This window comes from Perca fluviatilis, chromosome 11 (genome assembly GCF_010015445.1).
Source record: "Perca fluviatilis chromosome 11, GENO_Pfluv_1.0, whole genome shotgun sequence".
In the NCBI taxonomy this organism is placed as follows: domain Eukaryota; kingdom Metazoa; phylum Chordata; class Actinopteri; order Perciformes; family Percidae; genus Perca; species Perca fluviatilis.
The window spans coordinates 10,118,320-10,133,661 of record NC_053122.1 but is presented as its reverse complement, the minus strand read 5'-3'; the positions used below and the strand labels follow the sequence as shown (position 1 = coordinate 10,133,661).

Below are 15,342 nucleotides of genomic sequence, written 5' to 3'. Positions count from 1 at the left end.
AGTGTGTGTTCCTGCAAAGAACTAATTTGGTAGTAATTATAGGAAAATAATATAGAGATGGTTCTTTTGTTTACCTTAGTTAGTTGTGTTAAGTATAAACCAGCGGCGGAAACAAGTTGTGAGCACAACATTGACATTTCATCACCATTTCAATAGTAAAAGCGACGATTACAACCCATATTTCCGTTTATTGTTAGGCGGCGCCCTCTGGTGGCCATAGTAATTACGGAGCAAATGTAATTATGTTAAGTTTTCTGTCTTTTTTTGAACTCATCTAAGTAGTTTTGTCACCTACACCTATCCAAACTGCGACCATTACACAACGTTATTGAAGTGTTAAAACCACGTCATTTTGTTTAGTAATGTGGGGTGTATTTATTGCCACCGCTAAGGGCGCTGGTTGTACCTGGTCAAGGTGGAGCTCATTTTAACTACTATATATATATTTGATGGTTTATTTGACGGTGCTTTACATTGGATCATACTTTATATGCTAATATATTAGATACTTTAGCCTATGTCTATCTGTCAGAAAATGTCGAACATTTCCCTCTGAAATGTTGTACGAGTAAAACTGGCGTGAAATAGAATACTTCATTACTTCTCAACCTTAAAACTAAAGTTTCCACTAAAAAGCCTTGTACAATTATATTCATTGCACTTACTAAAGCCCAGAACTGAAATTGGCTCCTCCAATTTGCTGCAATCATGTCAAATCTCAGTAGTGTCATTGACATATAGTGTGTAAAGTGTGGTGCCTTAAGCCGACAAGATTTAGCTGAAGCATGACAAATTTTAAAAATTGCTGACAGAGACACTCAACCTAGATACGCCAACCTCGTAAGTAGGCAGGTGATGTCTTGTACAGATTTAGGACACACTGCAAATTTAACATTACCACACATTAAATTGGTTTGACTTCCCCTCCATAATAGAAACTCTAAACCTGTATAATTGAAACTTACTTAACAAACTTTACTGTGCTTACCTTAAAATACTACTGCATTTCAATCAGGAGAGACTTCCTTGCAAATATGGAAAGATTTATTGTACAGGACAAAATATGAAATGTGCAAAGTCTCTGGAGATTAGACTCCATCGTTATAAAGGGGTGGTGAAACCCAGACATATCCCCCGATGGAGTCCAGACACTGGTGGTGGTGATGATGGAGGTGCACAGGAACCAATCGAGAGTGCCAAGGGGTAATTTAGCTGACGATACCCGGAGTACGTGGGTGAGACGACCGGTGGTTGAAGGGGAGGAGGCGGGACACACTCTCTTCCTGAAACGACAACTGACAACCGCAGAGGAGAGAGCAGATTTAAAACAGGATGTCATGCTGTGATTGGATTGTGATACATGGCTGAATCTGATTGGTTTAACTAACAGTGAAACAGCTGAATCTGATTGACTACTGACAAGTGAATGCCATGGAACAGCTGATCAATTAGGAGTGGTGAAAAAGGAATTTGAAGTCTTCCTGAAAGAACTTACGCTGAGCTCCATAAGTCATAAAGTGATCGGTCATTTTGTCTACAAATAATCTTTAGCTTTGCTTCGTGACACAGCTCCCATTAGCTGTCATAATGGGATCAGCATTCATGGTCCCCAGCAGTCAGCTTCCAGTTTAATTCCTTTCAGGAGATGTATAATGACTCTAGTGGGAGCAACTCAGACATCATTAAAAAAATCATGCACTGGCTTCCACCTTCCAGGCTGGGTGGAGGGTCTATTTCTAGTGGGCTCCCAAAAGACAGGAGGGAGTTTTAATGAACTCAGATCCCAGGACCAGAGAATGAACTTTGGTTCTCGGGCTGAAAAAGTGAAATAGCCCTTGTTGAAGAGCAGTAGAACTTTTTTTTTTACCATTTGGGAGTGATAACCTTTGGTTGAGTGTTTGACAAAACAGTTTGACAAATGTTATGTGGCAACGTAGATGTTCAGGGGCCATATTCATGAACATGAACTCCTTAAAAGTAAGTAATTAACAGGTAGTTTACATTTTAGAGCTAAAACCAGCTCCAACTTCTGTGACCGGGATTCACAGACAAAACAGTGCCCTGATCCGCTGTGTAATCATCAGATAAATGATTTTGTAAGATTTAGTGACATCATGCTCTTAAAAAGACATAATCCATAAGGCTTCTTCCAGATTTTGTTGTTGTAACTGATGTGATGTAAAGTATAGCCGTATAGGACCAATAGGTCATGTAGTGATGTCCAAATGAAGCTTCACGAACCATTAGTTTTATTTGTCGACCACACTAGATGGCGCTCTTTATTTATTCTTTATTTTCAGTTCAAGTTAATATCCTGCTTAAAGACGCTTGAATAAAACACTATGAAAGATAAGTCACTACAGCACAGAGTTCCAGGTCATTATATAACATTATCGATCATCTTTGTTGAAGAAACAAAACATAATGTTAGGGTTAGTGTATGTGATGGCCACATTAAGCTTCATGAAACTTCGTAATCCATGAGTTGTATTTGTTGACCCTACTAGCTGTCGTCTTGTTTTAAAGAAAAAACAGAGTGCCCTATCTAGTGGGCTCAGAAAATAAAGCAAATGGTCCATGACGCTTCATTTGGCCATCACTCCGGTGACGAACTGCACCATCAAAGCAGTGTTGAAGAGGTGTTCGTTAACAGGAAACAATTATGAAAGCATCAACAGACAAAAGGTTCTGATGCCAGTTATAATAATGAATTTCAGGCTGACCTTTTTCATGTCCCAGCAGGTTGCTTGGTCGCTTATCAGACAATAAGTCCAACTATGTCTATTTTGGAGCCATTTAAACTGAGGCAGAGTAGGGTCATATGAATAGCTCAGCTGATTTGATAGCTTCCTCTCCAGGCCTCTGTTCCCTCAAAGGTCAGCATTATCAAAACGGTTTGCAAGTGGTCAACAGAGAAAACTTGCCTGTCAAAGTTGATCAAAGTTGACCTCAGGGCAAAAACTCAATGCAGATTTCTGCCTGAATTATTAGAAAAATGTGCTCAGTGTTCTAAAATGCATGCAGCAGCATATGTAAAGTATATGTGATTTGTAATAAGCAAAAAAATGCAAAATCAAACTCTTAGGTAGCCACTTTCAAAAGAGAGAAAGTAGCAAATACTATTGCAATCCCACTCTCAGTAAAAAAAACTATGAAAAGAGTCAAATCTGTACAAGGATACAGCAGCAAACACCCAGATTACTGTGACTTTAGGTTAAAAACAAATCTCAGACAAAGAAAAACACCTACTATTCTTGTATCGGTATGTTCAGCGGTTGTAATTACTTGCAATAGTGGCCTTGTCACTTCTGACTTATACTGTATTTCCCATATCCTCTCTGCTGCAGTAACCAGGTTCCCCTGAGCACATTAAAAACATTTTGAATGAACTGAAAATTTAGAAAATATCACCCCCTCCTTCTCAGAGATCAAGGCTCATTTCCATGGAGGTCTGGTTGTGAGCAGTGAAGCACACTTTTAATAGAGAATCTTGAAGGTTGTGCACTCCACCAAACACCAACTAGTCCAAAATAGTACATGTATGTGGGCCACTTCGTATTAATAGGTGAGACTGTACCTGATTCGGGTGAATTTGCTCATTATGAAGTTTCTGCTCTGTTCACTTTCAACACCACAAACCTCTCATCAAAGCTCAGAACATATAGGTTTGTGGTGTACTGTGGGGTCCAGTACAGGAGTAAATACAGTAAACTGAACTGTTCTCTCTTTATTTAGCTTTCTCTCACCTTCTCTCTTTCTGTCTTTGTCTCGTTTTTTATGACACTCAACCTCATTTACTTTTCTACCCACCTGATGTTCTTTTTTCTCTTAAATGTAACATTAAAAAACCCTCAGTAATTCATTCATAAAACATTGGAGGGTTCAATCAGAAGGCCTGGGAGAGCATTGAGATCTGAAGACAGTTGCTGAGAAAATGTTGTGTTGTTGGCTGCTCTGTTGCTAACTTGATACTGACTAGGATGACTACTTAGATTTTTTAGATGGATGCATAATTAGGCAGCGAGGTGACTGGCTTAGAGGAAACAGTGCCCACAGCCTGCCAGGTAGGCATTGATGCATGTTTACTGCTGAATCCACACGTGTGGAAGCGAAAATAGAAGCAGCGTGATTTACAATTTACCTAAAGAGCATCTGTCATCTGTAAGGCATAGTAGTAAAAAAAAACATTTTTAAAGATAAGTGAAGTGATTTAAAAGTAGCCGCTGATTCTGCAGGTCTCAGATCCCCATTGTATAGTCTAGAACGTGCCATAAGCCACAACAAGGATGTGTGCGTATGTGTTTGCAAGTACTGCCAAAATTAATTTAGTATTTAGCTCTCAATATTTCGAAAGTAAGATGAATCAAACAAAAGCGCAATTTGTTGCTATTTACACACAAGTTAAGATCAAATCTGTGCATTTGATTGTCATAAATAATAAGCAACAATGTTAAATAGATTAAAGTAACATTATATTCCGCAATGACATATGTGAGGACGCACCTACAGTAAAGCACTGTTGTGTGAGTAAAGCCCTTTTAGAGGTTTCCCTCTCCTCACAGCTGCACTGATGTGAAGGGTTTGCTAAATATATTCGCCCTGAGAGTGGTCCCTTGCCCTCTCTAAATCTGACAGCTAATAACATCCAGGTGTTATTTTCCACCATGCTGCCAGAAGGAAAATCCAAAGGAAATTTCTGCATAGGCAGAGTTGTCTTTCTTTTCTTTTTTACCTGTTAAAAATTACAAAATTAAAAAAAATATTCCCCCTGCTTCAGCGAAACCGTGTGCCAGAGCTGCAGGTGCAATCAGTGCAGTGCTAAAACCTTTTAATTAACACCATCTATCATCATTAGCCAAATAGTCAGCCAACACTCTCACCGTTAACTCTTCGAGAGCGAAGCGAGGAGAAAAGTAAATGATGCACTGCGCTTGCTTTTCGGCCTGTCGCCGTCAGCTCTCCTTCCCTGTGCTCAGTCACTGTAGAGCAGCTCAGAAAACACATCAGTCTAAATCAGCTCCAGTTAATCAGTGTGCAACCACTGGCCGCCATCCTGCGACTCGCTGGACTAAACACTAAGCTAAAACTAATGCCTGCTGATGCATGCGATAGCTGCAGACTAATTGTTATAGTTTGCCGCGTTCAAATGAGATTGACCTTTTTGTGTGGGATATTTGTCATGTAAGTGCTGCTGAAACTAAAAATAGCTGTATTTGTTCTAAGCATTGACATGACTTTGGCCATTTTGTTTCATTTAAAGTTGTAAAACCCTACACATGTCATTCCAGGATGCATTTCTTTAATATTTTTGGTCTTATTCTTCGTGCTGCTTGCTTTGGTGTTTTGTACAGAGCAAAAACATTGTACACATAGTATTAAGGCAGTGCTGCAGACCTGGCATTGAGTTGTTTTGGCCAAATGAAGCTCCATGAAACTTCATGAACTATTTTCTGAGCCCACTAGATGGTCCTCCCTATTCAACAAATGGTGAAGGCTGAAAGCACACTGAATTGCCATTCCTCGAGCCCTTTTTCTCTAAACCAAGAGCGGCATCTCGCAGGGTCAACAAATACAACTAATGGTTCATGAAGCTTCATTTGGACATCACTCCCATTGAGTGTTTTTTTTACCACTGATTTCTGAGAAGTAGCGCAGTTAGTCTACGATGAGATGTTGACTGAGTAAAATGATAAATATTGGTGCTTTTATAATCACTAAAGTCTCTGAACAATAGATGGACTATATGGTATATATGGTAGTATAAGGTGGCGAAGATGATGGTGTTGGTGTTGATTCTAAATGACCACAGGTAGAGGGATGCTGTGCAATTTGCTAACTACTTAGAAAGGATTCAGCCACTAATACTGCACCATGGTCACGTCTCTGTGATTGAAATATTTTAGATCTTTTAATATATATTTGCACACTTTTATTGTATTTCAAATATGTTGCTCTTTCCTGCTCACACTCTTCTAGTTCTACATTTTGTATCTCATTTTATTGCACAGTCTTGGATCATGGCAATGTAACCTTTCAAGCCACATTATACTTGTATAATGAACTACGCGACAAATACAGATTGATTGAATCCATCAATTCCTTTCTGCTTTGGGGCAAATGGAAATTTATTATCACTGTTCTTGTCAACTTTAGATGGATTAATCACTTACTCACTGCTCCTACAATTGGTAGAAGCAGTGCCCTGATAACAGCCGAAACCAGAAGCCTTCTAGCTATAAGTATTAAAGGGCCACATCTCTGATTTTACATATCAACATCAGCTTTCTCCTGCTGCAGTGCAAACATTATGTGTTCCTAGTCCCTGGCAGGAGCTCTTAACACAAGTTAAGGCAATGTTTAAAAAATGAAAAGAAGAAATTGTTCTTTAATCAGGAGATTGTGTTGACTGTTCATTACTAGAAATAACAAATTTCAATTTGTACTGTATGTTTGGATATGTTGATATTTTGCCAAAATAATTACTTTGTTAATACAATGCATGTTCATTTTTATCAGAGTTGATAAAAAAGAAATTAACACATTTTGTTTACACACCTGGGTCAACTCAGAGATGTTATCTATGAATCTGTTATTTTACGAATTCCATAATATCTTTCCATAGAAATTCTGCAAAATGACAATGCCAAAATATATTTCTGGGTAGTACCAAATGTTGTATCATTCTACTTCTGAAGAAAATGGTTTGCAGGATTGTATTTCAGAAAATAACTGTACAATACATTCCATACGGGTTCCCATATTAGCTTACTGTGACTGTAACAAGTACTCTAGTACAGTGTTTCTCAAATGGGGGTGCATGAAATTTTTGCAAAAATGCTAATTAAAAAATATGTCATGCATAATTCCTAAAATAATTATACTATAATAACAAATACTATTAAGTGATGGATTCTAAATATTTGAAATGTAGCATTTACATTTTTTTCAGTTACAAGGTTGTTGTTTAGTAAATCTATCACTGTCGGCGCTGTATTGTGCCTCTTTATATAGACTTTTGTCTTTAGCAAAAATGTTTTGCACTGGTCACGGGGTACTTGGCTTAAAAAAACAATTCAAAGGGGGTACAATACTGAAAAAATATTTGAGAAACACGGCTCTAGTACAACAGCACTGGGAATGTGAAAAAGAGATTGGTGGGTTTGAGAAAAAACCTGGGTGATATCACAAGGGTTTTGCATAGAAGGGTCTAAAAAGAGATACTAACGCGTTGCATTATGGGAGGTCTAGTATATATAATTTTTATATCTTGACGATACTAGGGACTTAAAGTCAGGATAACTCTGCAACATCGTTCGTTCATTTTGACCGTTGTTTTTACTGACTTATAAAAGTGCCAAATTAAATTGCTGGATCAACCCTTTTATTTAGAATGCTGGTGTTTCAGTTGCTAAAGTAACCCTAACCCTAACCCTTTCAATTTAATGCAGTCCAATGCAAACTCCACCCAAAGTCTCAAAGACAGATGAATAGCATACACTTCACAAAGGTAGCATTTCTTGCAGAGCAATTGCATTGGCTTATAATAGACAATAGATAATCATTTTCCTGCTGTAGTGTAAATGCAGGCATTTTGAAAAACAAGCAGGCGTATGTTTGCAGCAATCATCATAAAGCAGGGTCTGTGTGAAGATTAAAGCAGCAAAAACAAAAAGCAAGGAGCTGTTCTACACTCTTGCAGTGAGAAGTGAGAGATGATAAAGGTGTCTGCCTGGATAGAGTAAGATTTCTTGGATTGACTGTAATAAAAGGGTATACTAGGCAGGTAGAATAAAAGTGCATTGAACTGTAGATAGAGTAGGTGGCCCTGAAAAACATTACAGTTATTACTCATATGGCAGGAGTGGGCTTTCAGAGATATTCACAAGACAGTGATGTCTTCTCCACTGCCTTCAACATGAGTCATAGTAAAGAGCCCAATAAAGAGCAACTTAAAATAAAGAAGAAAGAGGGTGTATGTAAAAGAGGGAGCATATTACTGTAGCATCATTTTATTACGCAAATATCTGTTCATTTTAAGATTATTTTTTGGGGCATTTTCGGCCTTTATTTTTGACAGGACAGCTGAAGACATGAAAGGGGAGAGAGAGGGGGGAATGACATGCAGCAAAGGGCCTCAGGTCGGAGTCGAACCCCAGCCCGCCGCATCCAGGAGTAAACCTCTATATATGGGCGCCCGCTCCACCAGCTGAGCTCTCTGGGCGCCCAAATATTTGTTAATTCTAATGTCATTTATGTATTAGTGTTTAATAGAAGTTATGTTACATCTGATCACCTTTTAGTTTTGTAATTATTTTGTGAACACATTACAATAACTAAATACCATAATTAAGAGCATTTGGACATATAGACAGATCTGGTTTGAATGTGGTGAGGCCAAACCTGGATGCATGATAATATATATACAGTACAACTCGGTATAACTTTTGATCATAAGACCAAAGATACAGTCAATTTTAAAACAAAGCTAAAGCTGTACTTCTAGTCCATTCAAGTGTCCCTGTATTTTCAATGTAACTGGACCCAAGCGCAGAACACAGACAAAGAGGCAGATGAGGTTTGACTGGTTTATTGCAGTAGCGCCTGTAAACGGAGACGGGTTGAAGAGTGGGGATGACTGGAAATGTTGGAATGGAGAGCGGCTTGGCGGCGTGGCGGCGTGGCTGGCTGAAGGAAGCAGGGGAGAGATTATTGGCAGGCAGGCTGACTGGCAGTCGAGAAAAGGCAGGCAGACAAGAATCCTGTGAGCGCAGGGAACAAACAAGCATTAACTAGGAAAACAAGAACACAAGTAATACTGCTCTCAAATAATACTAGACCTAGAGGCCTCGGCATGGCTACCTCTGAGACTGGCACAACAATCTGGCCCCCCGAGTGGGAGAAGAGCCGGGCTGCAGGAGAGGTGATCAGCTGATTGCTAGCAGGTTCTGTAGGCAGGATCCAGGTTAGCAGCAAGCCGGGAGCGACACACACACGCGCACACACAAAGCAAACCAGGGAGACAGAGACAGGAGGTGTTGGGAACAGGAGACAGCTTGCTGTCATTATAAGCAGGAAAGGGTACATTTAGGGAATTTTAGACATTCAGTCCTGAATCACACTCGGTTAAAAAAAAAAGGCTGCGCTGGTGCTGAATTTTGTTTCAGGTACATGTGAGACGACGAAATATGATCCAGGAAGTGCAGTTTGAGTAACAGATCCATGAGTTTGAAGGCTTATCAAAATACTGCACAGTAGTTTATAATACTATGAGACGGGGTTTTATCACAAAGTTATCACAAAGTCAATCGTTTTATCATCCGTCACAGTTATTGCCAGGTAAACAGTAAACTTAAGCTGTCCATGTTACAAAGTAATCCAGGAATGTGCACTTGAACTCACAGTATTTGTGTGTGTGTGTGTGTGTGTGTGTGTGTGTGTGTGTGTGTGTGTGTGTGTGTGTGTGTGTTTTAACTGTAACAGTGTATTTACATTGTGTTATTACTGCTTGAATAACAATCAGAGCACTCTTTCGGTGACTCTTTCTTTCCTTATTGAAAATAATTTAAATGGATATTCACAGTATGCAAGATGATATGAATAAACGAATGGCTCCACACTGGGGAGGAGCAAACAGATAGGCGTAGCAAAGGTTGCTCTTGCTCCTCTTGGGTTTTCAGTCTAATTATCTTTTTTTTTGTTACACATTTTGCTTACAGCTCCAAACTGTGCACTCACAGTCCCTTTCCCTGAGTTGCCCTGCTTTCATGCAAAAAACGAAACAAACAATGTGGCCAGAGTTAATAATAGCATGTACAAATTGCACTGTGACTGCAGCCAGGCTACAGACATTAATTGGTGCATTATGTGAGAATGAAACTCCTAATGAAGCACTAGTTTGACCATATGCTCCCGGGGGCCATTCCTTCTGAGGGAAGCTTTGTCATGGTTTGAGCTAAATGGTTACAAATCTGAGCTTCCCTTTGAAGACTAATACGCAACGCAGCAACTACAAACTAATTACAGCCCACTGCTCTCTTTACAGTGGCGGCATCTGAATGACCCTATGCATATATATTGTGTATTATTCTCGGCCTATTGTATGAAGCCTAGTGTTGTCATAATGCTCTCAACGCCATAATTACAGTATGGTGTCGTAATAGTAAACTATTCAACACAAAAAGGCACTGTAAGAGCAGCCAGCGAGGAACTGAGACAATGATACAGTATATGTACCTCCCTCTGTGTATGTTTTTGAGTGTGTGTGTGTGTGTGTGTGTGTGTGTGTGTGTGCGTGCGTGCGTGTGTGTGTTTGTGTGAGGGAGAGTATACTCATGGGAAAACACTGCCACTGCTGGTATTTTGTTCAGAGAGAATCCATACATATTATTCAACGCCTCCTATGTTTCCAGCACATGTATGCAGATGAGGTGGATCTTTACCTTTCTGCTGGTATTTACATAATCTTCACATACCTTGGGGTTCCGCTGAGGCAGGAGTGAAGAGATGAAAACATTATCAGCTACTTGAAATGGATGAATTTTCCAGACTAATCTCTATCCTCCGTCACTGTGTTCTGTTGACCAGTTGAATTGAAATTAGGTCTTTGTTACTGCCTGCCATTTATTTTGGGCAGCTGAGAAGCCAGGTGCACTAGAAGTGCAGCAATTTAAAGGTCCCATATAATGCTCATTTAGAGGCTCATACTATTTATTTGGTGTTTTGACAAGTAGTGTCTTGTCAGTTTTGTTTTGATTCATTTATACATTTATTTTAGTAATGTTGACCAATTGCGGTTGGAATATATACATAAATACTAAAAACGTACATCAGTAGTAGAACTCAATCGACTGATAGCCGCAAACAGGGTTGGGAAGTAGAGTAGGAGAGAAAGCATATTGAGAGACAAACTAACACATTGTGGGTTTTCATATTTTCATGGGAATGACACACACACATGTTAAATAAAATACATTATGCCAGCCTCAAATATGATGCATTATGCCAGATTTAGTTTTGAAGTCAGCGTTGTCAGTGCCGTCATGGAAATAAAAGTGAACAAAAAAGACAAGACAATCTCTGAGACTACAGAAACAGCCTGGCCTTTACGTTGCATTCATATGCGAGCAACAGGCTTGGATTTAGTGGGTAAAAGTCCATCTAGACAAGTCATCTATGTGTTTGGGTCGCAAACGTTATTCTTCTTCTGATGTTTTTTGAAGTTCCGATATATGCTTCCAACCCTTTCTCGGGCACGAGTGGGGCCGACCCTGATTAAATGACCCTGAGTAAATCCAAGACACATTTTGGCCAACGGTGACGCATATAATGTGGATTTATGGACTTTATTCTAATACAACACACTGGAAATAACAAGAGTAAAGGGGCCCATTAATTTCATGGCACAAATCAATAGGGTATAAGAGAAAGAATGGTCACACATTTGAGGCAATTCAATCGGACAGTATGTAGCATCTTTAACCTCCTTTCTATTCCTACCCGGCTGAAGTACCTTTTCAGCCTCTTATGTGTGTGTGAATGTGTCCATATGTGACGTTAAGCTCTCCTTCTTAAATGAGATTTGAACTGAGTGCGTATTAACCTTTTTAATGTATTCATAATTTCAGGGAGTTCAGCCACTGGAAGGTGAACAGCCTGGCAACAGAGAAGAGAGATTTCCTCAAAGCTCCGTTACCCTTAGCACCAGAGTTTCTACGCAACCTGCGGTTACTGGGGCGACGGCCAACCCTGCAGCAAATCAACGAAAACCTCATCAAGAAGTATGGGACCCACTTCCTAGTCTCTGCTACCCTGGGAGGTAAGGAAGGACTGCAGGTGACACACACGCCTTTTATTCTCGGGTTATTAAAATGTCGGGACCCACCAAAAATAGAGAGCTACTCATTTGAGGTCTCAGAGGAGTTACAGCCTGTGTTAGTTGCTTTTTCAAGGAAAAAATGTCTGGTGGAATGCAGCACCCATTACTCCACCTGCAACATTAAACCAAGGTTGTTTTCCACAGTTACTTTCCACTCATCCTTCCCTCTGATGAGCATCGCGTGCGGCTACAGGAGCAGTACAAAGTATAAGAGGGATTAAATTGACCCGTTTCTCAGCGTACGATGCCTTTTTTTTTTTTTATTGGATTTCTTTTTACCCTCGATCTCCTCTGAGAGATGTAACTCACAAAACAGAATCGCCAGCGGTATCGATCGTGTGTGCCTCACACAACACGACTCAGACCTGTGTTGGGTTCAAAGTGACGACCTCATGTTATTGATACACGGCCGACTACAGATACATCAGTACGTTTTTACAGTCGGCTGTTTTTTTTTTTTAAGGGACTTGTAGAAAATTTATAGTGGGTATAAACATCTCAGCATCTAGGCATTAATTTCATCAGAGGGGGAGATTTACAAGGCCAGGGTACTATCAGTAAAATCCTAATATACGGGGAATGCATGAAATCAAATAGTAGGGGATACTTCTGAGAGATACTGTATAATGGGCTTTAAATTAGGATGCAACACTATCAGTTGAAGCCAATGTTACCCATACATCTTCTAAAACAGGCCACGTCGGCTACTTTTCCTTCACACGCTGTCCACATAGAAGACAGGTCCTGTTTATTTTCTGCAGTCTCCTAACAATCCCTGTGGTATTTTAGCGATTCCGTAACGGCCCTCAACGCATCGGTACGCATACGCGTCCGCAGGGCTACGCATCGCTATGCTTCGGCCGCCATTATGCGTCGATGCTTAGCCAAATGTGTCGTCCCAGATTTGAAACGTGACGCGCCGATGCGCACAATACTATGCGTTGTCGGTGGGGGCGACACTGCACGTATTGTACATTAAAAATATTGAATCAACTTAGCTGAGCAAATTCATCAAACTGAGTCACATTTTTCGGTATGTATCAACGTTGTGTGTGTGTAGTCCATGCTGTGTGCCCTCCTCAAGAGGCGAGAGAGAGACCCAAATGTATCTATATATTTTGAAAACCTGCTAAACCATGTTTACGCGACCTTTTATCAATGTATTGGTCAGTGCTACCCAATCGTAGCATACTGTACTTGTGGGGAAACACGCCAGCATCTGATAAAAAGAAGTCAGCCAGCCAGCTGCTCCCTGACAAGAGCCACTCTCCGGGAGGGTCTGGCTCTGCCGACCGAACACCGTGGAGCACTCTGCTGCCCCCTGTTGCGTGGGCGGTGTATTGCATTTCACGCATCGCCCGTGACGCTTGGGTCTTCTTGCGTCCGCTGTGGGAGCGCGTCGCTCGCGTTGCTTGTTCGCGTTGCTCGCGTTGACTCTGTAACGGCCCTTAGGTGTGCATCCCCAGCCACGCTAACTCTGCGCTAAACTTTGTCAGCATGGGAGACAGAGCAGAGACGAATGCAGCGGCAGACTGATAGTTAGATTCAATATGTAACTAACAGCCTCATCTAAATGGGCTGAGACCGTCTGCATACCGATTAGACTGTCTGAGCAAACGCACACATCCCCAATCTCTTTTTTTTTTTTTTTTCATTTTGTTCTACTGTTTCATCTCTTTCTCCAAATATGTGTCATACCATTCTGAATCAAGTATTGTGGTGCTGCAGAGACGTCCCGGCCTACAAATCAGATCTTACAGAATAAAGAAAAAAATCTTTGTTTGGTACAGAGCCTCGCAAAAATCACACTGTAATCATTTTCATTTTTTTATATAAATATTTTTCAATGAAAATGAGAAGAATCCTACATAAATTATCATTCCCTGCAATATCGTGAATTATATATTGATATTATATCAATATCAGTCAAAATAATCGCAGTGAGATATTTTCCTCATATCATGCAGCCCTAATTAACACAGCAGTTGTACGGTTCTACTGACTTCAGAGCAGCGTTCACAACTCGCGCTACTTGAAAGCCATAACGTTAGCGGTACCCCTGCTGTAGCTTCAGCAATGCTGCTTTGTTGTGCAGAAAAATATGTTTTCAGAAACATATTTTAACTTCAACTTTATTTATTTTTAATAGCACCTTTAATGCAAGCATGCAGCCCTAGGTGCTTCACAGAACAACATATAAACACAGATGAGAAATAAAAAATAAAAATCAAGACTACAAATTATAACAATAAGACAATAAAATGTTTAAAAAGCCAGATTAAAAAGACAAGTCTTTAATTTCCTTTTGAAAATACAGAGAGAGCTTGCCATTCTACTATCCAAAGGTCTGTCCTATCTTATTGGCTATTTCCCATTTAAAGCTATCAGAACACAAAAATATGTTTCTGAACAATTCTGTGGAAAGACATTGGCAATGCAGTAACATAATCTTGATTCATATTTCATCAGCGCTGCCTATTTTGACAGTTTGACTGCAGTTCACGAGCAGTTATTGACACTGTGTTAGAGACTCCTCGGATCTGATTGGTTGGCGGAGGAGGCAGAGGAACGTGATTTTTCACAGATGATCCGATTCACGTTGTGACAGTTTGAGCAAATATGACAAAAAGTACATTTTTATGAAAGTTTCCAACTTTAGCTTTAATGGTTGTATAATTGTCTGATGAAAGTGACAGAAGCAAAAGCAAATGATACATTACCTGCATCATAGCAGACAAACCACAAAGCCACAGTGAGACAGTTTAGGCCTGCCAAAGAAATGTCAAATGCAGAAGCAAAATGTCACTTCAGTTTTTACAAGGATAATATCAGCCTGTTGCTCTGGCAGTGACTCTTGAGTCATGTTTCCTTTGTAAGGAGGTCCATCACAACTGTGTTCACATTCAAAAGCAACCTCAAAACCTTTTATTTTCGCAGACATTTGTGTAATCACAGTGTGTGTGTGTGTGTCCATCACAACTGTGTCCACATTTAAAAGCAACCTTCCGTGCATGCGTTTCTGTGTAATGAAAGGTGCTATACACATAAAATTGAAAATTACATTACAGAGAGGATTCTGTACTTTATTATTTAAAAAAAAAATCATCGAAAATAGGGTTTAGGGTGACTTAAAAACAGAGTCATTGATCGATTATTGATCCACAGGAGAGGAGTCTTTGACCATTTTCCTGGACAAGCAGAAGCTGAACAAGAAGTCGGAGGGTAACAGCAACAGCTCGGTGGTGTCTCTGGAGCTGCTCCATCAGCTGGCCGCTTCTTACTTCACAGATCGAGAGAGCACCCTAAGGCGACTGCACCACCTCCAGATTGCCACCTCTGCTATCAAGGTACTGTACACATGCACGTAGAGAGTGACTATGCCTACCCACGGTACATATCCAGATACATATACTTTACTTTTAAGTAGGGGTGGGGGGGGGGGAATCGATACAGCATAGTATCGCGAT

General features: G+C 40.1%; 1 protein-coding gene across 1 annotated transcript in view; it reads left to right on the top strand.

Moving 5' to 3' along the window:
• brinp2 (bone morphogenetic protein/retinoic acid inducible neural-specific 2) overlaps positions 1 to 15,342 on the top strand; it is a 226,393-nt gene that overhangs the window by 133,417 nt on the left and 77,634 nt on the right. Inside the window, exons 3-4 of the mRNA XM_039816764.1 lie at positions 11,625 to 11,815; positions 15,041 to 15,222. Coding sequence (XP_039672698.1) covers positions 11,625 to 11,815; positions 15,041 to 15,222 — 373 coding nt within the window. The remainder of the gene's footprint in view (positions 1 to 11,624; positions 11,816 to 15,040; positions 15,223 to 15,342) is intronic.